General features: G+C 34.7%; 1 protein-coding gene across 1 annotated transcript in view; it reads right to left on the bottom strand.

The window, feature by feature from the left end:
- Positions 1-1,263: 1,263 nt before the first annotated feature.
- Positions 1,264-8,652, bottom strand: part of LOC137643799 (uncharacterized) — a 455,858-nt gene continuing 448,469 nt past the window's right edge. The window contains exon 2 of the mRNA XM_068376500.1: positions 1,264-1,870. Within this exon, the coding sequence (XP_068232601.1) occupies positions 1,859-1,870 (12 nt within the window). The 3' untranslated portion in view covers positions 1,264-1,858. The remainder of the gene's footprint in view (positions 1,871-8,652) is intronic.

Below are 8,652 nucleotides of genomic sequence, written 5' to 3'. Positions count from 1 at the left end.
GGTGAGAAAACTTAATAAATCAATAATTTAACTGAACAAAACTAAAATTTGATAAAACAATACATAAATCCAAAGTCACTAATAGATTTTCTCGGGGTGGAATCGAGGAGACAGCCACATCCAACCGACACAGTACCCCACTACACAGAGACCTTGACTCTATAGTACTGTGATTTGTCAGTGGACGGCTTGTATACTGCCATACAGGAATGATGTAGGCCATCTACAAGTCAGCCGAATTTGCTTCGAGTTTAAATCTGAGAGAAACAATTGGCATGAAATTTGTTGTAATCGTAAGGGAATACGTTGATCTTCAATTTTCACACCAGAACAGGTCCTATATGTGAAAACATTGGCAACATTCAACAAAAACAGCAGAATGGTCATCATTTTACCATATCATTGACCCAGTCTCATTCGTATCTCAATTCCAAATTTATTCGGACATAACTTTAGTTTGATTGCTCATGAAAGATTGTGATATTATTGTATAATATTTATGTGAATTGCAAGAATAATTTCCATAGCTTCCCAAATTCTTAGTTGTATCACTTCATGGGTATGTTAATCCGGTCGCCGCTAGAGGCATGGGGCGAATATGTGGAGGAAGCATGAGAAACACAAAAGGGCGACAATGCACTCCATGCTTGCATGCCCTGAAGTTTTCTGTTGTAGGCTCAGGCAATTTGTAACCACATGGATTTGTTAACAATGTTATACCCCGACCAAGCAGTACCTGATGAGACTCATCAACGGTACTTTTAATATTGTAATGTACATTAACTGAGATGTCTTAGTTGCTTCACACAAAATTCAAAATTCTCTGTCTGTCCTCTTGGAATGCAACATCAGTGCAAATTTGCTTAAATAGCAAAAATCAAAAGTAAGCTTACCTAGAAGTATTGGACCCTTGGTACCCTCATGACCTTTAAATAATGACTAGAAAAGTCAAGATACAGTCAAGTTGGCTTATGCTTGAAAGGAAAAGCAATTTTCCTGGAATTTCTAACTTATATTAAAAAGGGTGTTTTCCGGAAACAAAGGCATAAAAAGGGTAGCCGATTATTACAAGGAAGAGGAAGAATCTAAAACAGAGAGTATTTATATAATAGCAGAATCATTTAAGAAAAAATAGATCAAATTCCTGTCACAGATTTAAGTGGCAATTAAATAATGAATAATGGGAGGTGGGGGAAATAAGACGACTCTTACATCGTACAGAGGATTTATTGTCTACAGTGATTGACAAAACATGAGCAGAAATCTCCTCCAAAGTAATTGGATGAATCTCTCTGATTACATAATCATTTGAACTGTAAGTCTCTCGTTGACTTTCAAATTACATGTATATTTTACTTTAAAATGCTCACAAGATGTAGATAACAATAGATCACTATACAGTTTACATACACACTCATAGAGAAAGGATAAAGAGCAAGTTACTGTTAATCGTCTTCCATCACTAAAAGAGCAATTTATCTCAAGTCTCAAATCCGACTTATTAACTGAATATTACAATCTTAATTTCTATACAAGTCAAGCAAGAGAGGAGGGCACACGCATTACTTATTTCACATTGTAAGCCTTAGGTAAAAGTTAATACTAAGATCGCAACTCAGTGAAGTGTCGTTTGGGTGTAGTGGGCGCCCCGCGATGACTAGGGCACGCGACCATGGTCCTCGCTCAATTCCTCTCACCCTACTTCCAAGGGAGAGTTTTTAAGGTACCTGTCTCTATGGGGATCAGGTGTTTCTTCCAGGAGATAGGTGGTAGCCTGTTACTACGTGACATCTGCAATCTAGGTCGCCCATATCTAGGTTGCCCCATCTTAAATCTCCCAGTGCTTATCCAACCTCTCTCATGCTTTGATCTGGGAAGTAAAAGAATGACAACAGTTTACATTCAACATATATGGTGCAACTCTTTCCCAGGCCCAAGGTGGCCTGTGACCTGCTTTTTCATTATCTAATGGCTTATTTAATTATTTTACTTATTAATTCGTGGCATTTGAAACATCTACAATCCAAGACGGTAATGAAACAGAGGCTATGGAATTATCTGACATAAGTCCAATGGTTTGATTATGGAGCACATTTGTCCTTGAAAAGCTACCTACTACATGTAGTCTTTTCTACCCTCAACATCCTGAGAACAAAAGTTTATAATATCTTAGAGTTGCCAGATGTGTGAGAAAGAAAAATGTGTAAAGAGGATATCAAACATTTCAGAGCTTGTTTAGACAAAATAACAATAAAGTGTAATCTAATATCAATGTTTGTCTAAACCTTGAAATAGTTCTAGATTCTCTAGTGGCAATTCAGCAAGTGGTATATTTTGTATCCAACATACTACCCATACCAGTGTTGGCAAAACTATGACACGCGTGTCACTTGTGACACGCAAAGGGATTCTGGCTGACACACTGGTGAAAATTGGATAGAGAATCTTAAGCTTCGTATATAAAGCTATAATGAAAAAAAGTCTCTCTCTCTCTCTCTCTCTCTCTCTCTCTCTCTCTCTCTCTCTCTCTCTCTCTCTCTCTCTCTCTCCCTTCTGTGTGATAAGTCTGTCCTTTCACAAGCGTTTAGCAATTTACTAAATAACTCTATCTATGCTAAAAATGTAAACACCGTTAAACAACCGCTTTCTTCCTTTTACAGATGCCAAACAAGGTGTAACCGGGGCTGAGTTTATGTGAAAATTTTCTGCTTCTGCCTCATCGTCATCATTATTTATCTAAGCCGGAGGTTACGGACATGGGTTTTATTTTTCTGTCTGTCCTTCAAATCTTATCTTTCTTTTGCGACCAGCATGAACTGTGGCATATATTGAAATTTGTTTTTATTACATCCATATTAATCATAATGACCAGTAAGAAAATTAGATTATCTGAAAACCTAAGTAACAGGAATTTCCAAGAATGCTGGACTAATCAATATGGCGTTATTGAAAGAAACAGCAAAGCTCTTTGCATTTTATGTGATAAACATGGAATGTGAAAAGACATTGCGAAACAAATCACAAATGGTGGTTAAGGACAAAGATGCTATTATCAAGCGCATAAAAGTTACCTATTTCCAGAAACAGTTAAAAATCGGGTAATAAACATGCGCTCTAATATAGAGTCAAATAGGAATAGACTTGGCTGGCTGTAATTTCTTTTCAATTTGTCTTGATGAAACTACTGACATCGTCTGCTCGACTGGCTATCTTTGCCAGGTATTGTAGTGGGCATAAAATGTATGAAGAATTGCTTAATTTAGAAACTTTGTCTTTAAATGCCACAGGAACAGATATATGCGACATTGTAGTAAATATGTTGTGTGAAAGAAACATAGATGTGTCAAAAATTGTGTCAGTAACAACAGATGGTGCTCCCAACATGATTGGCCGTCATGTTGGATTTGTAAAACTTTTCACAGTAGTGGGTCATCCCATTTTACCGTTTCACTGCATTATACATCAAGAAGTACTTTGTGCTAAAGTTGGGTTAAAAGAACTCAATGATTTGACATCAGTCGTCACTAAGGTAGTTAACCTGATATTGGCACGAGCATTGCACAAACGTGAATTTAGCTTACAGCTAAACGAAGTAGAATCTGCTTATAATGGATTGTTAGATGTACAATAATGTAGGTTGACCTAGTAGGAAAAGTTCTTGAACGATTTGTGGAGTGCTTAAATGAGATAAAGCTCTTTCTAAGCATGAAAAATAATAGATTTTCCTGAGTTAGATGATGCTGCCTAGCTCAGTATGCTAATGTTTTTTACTGATCTGTCAGTGCACTTAAATGAGTTAAATGTTAAGCTATAAGGCTATGGTAAAAGTATTGATATTATGTTTGGTTTTATCATTGCTTTTGAAAGTAAGCTCAATATTTTCCAACGTAATTTAGGAACTAAAGGTTACAAGTACTTTCCGAGGCTGCAAAAGAACTGTGAGGAACTGAGTGAACAGGACCAGGCTATCAAGGATACTGAAGAAACTTTTTTTCGTCAATTTTAAGCTCTCTAAGAGACCAATTCTCATCAAGATTTCCCAATTTCGGGAGCTTGAAGAAATACTACTTTGCATGAAATATCGTGACAGGGCAAATTTTACCAAGCTAGAAATAGATTTGTTTGAATGGTTAAACATACATAATTTGGAAATGGAGTTTGTAGAATTCCAATCCAGTTCCATTTGGAAACAAAAGTTTATCATCTTAGGGCTAATTTAGAAGAACGTGAGCGAGACAGATTACAAGAGCCAGACTCTGGCTCTTGTAATCAAGGTGAAGAACTGTTATTTGCTTGGAATAGCATCCCTGAAACGTTCTGCGCTCTAAAAAAAAAAAAAAATCGTAAATGCAATGGTAACAATTTTCTCGTCAACATATGCATGTGAAACATTGTTTTCTTCACTAAACCACATAAAAAATGAAAAGAGGAATCGGTTAACTGATGATGCCAGCTCGGCCTGTGTAATGATAAAAACACAAATTATAAACCTAAAATCAGAGAACTGGCAAGGGGGGAGGGGTGCAGCATCACCAAAAGCAATAGAAAAATAAAAAAGTAGATTTTCTCTTTTTTATATTTGCTTTATTATAAGCTATTATAGTTGATTTACTGATGTTAGTTTGCCTGTGTGATGATGATGATGATGATAATAATAATACTATTAATAATAATTATAAAAAATTGTGAACCTGTAATGAGATAAATTTTTACTTAAATTAGTTTTATTATACATAATTACTGAATATAATTATCAATCATTATGCTATAATAATTGATTATGGCACCTTAGGTTGTGTAATAATAGAAAAGTATATATACTTAAGACCAATGAACTATTATGTTTGTGTTATACATAATTATTAATCATTTAGAAGTGACACGCAATGAGAAAAAATAATAAAAAAAAAAATTCATTGACACACCAACTGAAATGTGTTGCCATCACTGACCTGAGTGTGTGAATGTAATAAAGTCATATTAAACTGTAAAATTCCACAGAAAATGAGGCTTTGAAATTGTAAATAGATACAAATCTAAAACTTTTGCATCTAAAATTTGATTATTACCCCTACAAAATAAAATAAATATCAGCATGAAATCACATATAGTATTTATTTAAAGTATTACCATCCTTTTCTATTATTAGTATAGTCATTATTACTAGCTAAGCTACAACCCTAGTTAGAAAAGCGGGATGCTATAAGCCCAGGGGCCCCAACAGGGAAAATAGCCCAGTGACGAAAGGACACAAGGAAAAATAAAATGTTTTAAGAACAGTAACGCATTAGAATAAATAGTTCCTGTATAAACTATAAAAACTTTATCAAAACAAGAGGAAGAGAAATTAGATAGAAAAGTGAGCCTGAGTGTACCCTTAAGCAAGAGAACTCTAACCCAAGACAGTAGAAGACCATGGTACAGAGGCTATGACACTACCCAAGACAAGAGAACAATGGTTTGATTTTATGGTGTCCTTCTCCTCGAAGAGCTGCTCACCATAGCTAAAGAGTCTTTTCTACACCTACCAAGAGGAAAGAAGCCATTGAACAATTACAGTGCAGTAGTTAACCCCTTGGATGGAGAAGAACTGGAACAGGGCGCTAACAGATATTTCCCTTAAAGTGTGAAAATGAAAATATTATCAATAAAAAGATATGGAGTGATATAGAGCAGATTTCTTTACAATGCTATACAATAGTGATCTAGGAAATAACTTTGCCAATAGAAATAATGAAACACCTGAGCTGGTACCAAATGTAACAATAGGAGAAGAAAAGACAACTTTAAAGGGCACGAAAGGCGGAAAACCATCAGAAAAAAAGATGGCCTAACAATTAATTTATTAACAGTTAGAGGTTCTTCCATAGTAGTAAAACTTGCTGAACTTTACACAAAAATGTTTGCGAGAATGCTCCATACCTATACAGTATACTGGAAAAACGTTATTAATATACTAAGCCACTAAAAGGGAAAAACAAGACCTGAATAATTACCAACAATAAATTTACTCTCAATATTATATAGAATATTTACAAATATCACATTAAGCCAAATAAAAAGTCATCTAGACCAAAATAACAGGCAGGCTTTAGAATCCGGTATTCAACTACTGCCCATATCCATGTAATATACCAGCTAATGTATAAAAAAAAAAAAAAAACAGAGCATGACAATCACTATATATGGCATTTATAGACTATGAGAGAACTTTTGATTCTGTAAAAACTTCAGCAGTATTGAAAGCCCTTTAAAAACAAGGAATAGATAAATCTTATATTAGAACACTCGAAGATATCTATACAGGAAGTACAGCAATCCTAAAACACCTATAAATGTTGAGAAAATTCTTACTGAGGAAGGCGTTAGATAGGGAGACCACACCTCTCCTAAATTATTCACAGTACGCCTAGAGGTTTATACAAATTCTGATTGGGAAAATGTAGGGATTAACATCAACGGGAAATACCTTAACAACTTAAGATTTGGAGATGAGATAGTTCTGTTTAGTGAATTATGGGTGAAATTGCAAAAGATGATAGAAGATTTGAATAGAGAAAGTGGAAACATAGGAATGAAAATGAATATCAGTAAAACTAAAATAATGTTCAATAAAAATGCAGAGACGATAAATAAGGGTTATGGACGAACCTATACAGATTATTAAGGAATATACATATTTAGAACAGACAGTAAATATTTCCCCAGGACATAAAACCGAAATTAAACGAAGGATAAGTATGGGATGGAGAACTTCTGCTAAACAAAATGAGATTATGAAAATCAAAATGCCACTTTCTTTAAAAAGAAAAGTATTCAATCCGATGGGCCTACATGTATCAACTTATGCACCAGAAACTTGGATTTTTACTAAAACCTCAGAAAATATGATAGTATCAACTCAAAGAGCTATGGAAACATTAATGATGGGAATAACAATAAGAAACAGACAAAGAGAAATATGGATATGCAAGCAAACTAGAAGAGTATACCCTAACATTGAGTAAGAAAAAGAAATGGACAAAGGCTGGAAATATAATGAGAATGAGCGATAATAAATGGATATTAAGAATAACATAATGGGTCCTTAGAGATTACGCAAGAAGCAGAGGAAGAAAGTGGAGATGATGAATTGACGAACTATGAAAATATGCAGGTATTGACTGGCATAGAAAGACCATAAACAGACACGAGTAAAAGGACATGTCTGAGGCCTTTATCTTGCAGTGGACTAGTTATGGCTGACGATGATGATGATGATGATATATGTGATGGAGAGCTCTTGATAAACTAAAAGATATTATGAAAAGTAGAATTACATTCTCTCTAAAACGAAAAGTATATTATTAGAAGGTCCGGCCATTATAAGTTTTACATGGGAAACTTGGAGCCTTAAAACATAAGTTAGTTACAGCTCAAAGAGCTATCGAAAGAATAATGATGGGAATAACACTAAGAGGCAGAAAAAAGAGAGATATGGATATGAGAGCAAACAAATGTAGAGGATATTCTAACAACATGTGTGATAAAGAAATGGACTTTGGCAAGACATATGAGAATAATGGCAGATAATACATGCATATTAAGAATAACAGAATGGGTCTCTAGAGATTTCAAAAGAAGAAGGCAGAAGGAGAGAAGATGATGGATTGACGAACCACGAAAATTTGCAGGTAAAGACTAATATGAAAATATCATAAACATAAGTAAGTGAAGGCCTTCGTATAGTGTGCACACGTTTGCACTCTCATCTATTCTTTGTTACTTAATTTGATGCCCTAGATCCTATTTTGTGGGCATTTTCATTAAAAGCTCTTACTCAGGTATGTTTGTAAATTTTGAATAGAACAAAATGGAAAGTCGTCAGTGACATGTATAGCGTTGTACCTAAAGTCACAACCGTTTCAAGCCTAAAATATCAAAGATACAAAGACATCGAGGCAGGATATAGTACTGTAGTGTTCTCACTCCTTGACTAACCTGTTTTTCTGGAATCCACGAACCAAATAGCATTTACTAACCCAAACGTGTCAGGAATGAAATATTTTCCATACAGGATCTCTCTCTCTCTCTCTCTCTCTCTCTCTCTCTCTCTCTCTCTCTCTCTCTCTCTCTCTCTCTCTCTCTCTCTCATTATACAACAAAAGTTATTTATAAGAAACGAGAAAACTCAAGTGATAAAGAAAAACAAAGATGGGATGATTAACAAAATCTGTTATAGAGACCATTATTATTTACACAAAAAGATTCCCGTCTTGAACAACATGGGATTTTGACACCTTGTTCAATATCGCAAAGGTTATCTTTTTTTTTTCTTTTGACAAGACAAAAGGACATTGATCTCTATATTTTTTCTATATGCAGCAGCTATAACCACATACCTCTTAAACAGACCTTGATTGTCTTTCCCAAATCTTTCAATTTAAAATTTTGTAGATTAATTCACTCTACCAATGTGAAATGCGAGAACAATATTTTTCTACTAGAAGGAGTTCATTTTATCTCTCCATTCAAGTCTTTCTTACTAAGGCCCAATGACACACCAGCTGCAACTATTTTCATATCCGTATCTTAATTTTATTCTTTAGTCTTCAGATTTCAAAGTACAAAGAAGACACCTTAGTATCGCCGCATTTCGAAAATTAAAATTTA

This window comes from Palaemon carinicauda, chromosome 1 (assembly GCF_036898095.1).
Source record: "Palaemon carinicauda isolate YSFRI2023 chromosome 1, ASM3689809v2, whole genome shotgun sequence".
Taxonomy (NCBI): domain Eukaryota; kingdom Metazoa; phylum Arthropoda; class Malacostraca; order Decapoda; family Palaemonidae; genus Palaemon; species Palaemon carinicauda.
This window is presented reverse-complemented; position numbering and strand designations above follow the sequence as displayed.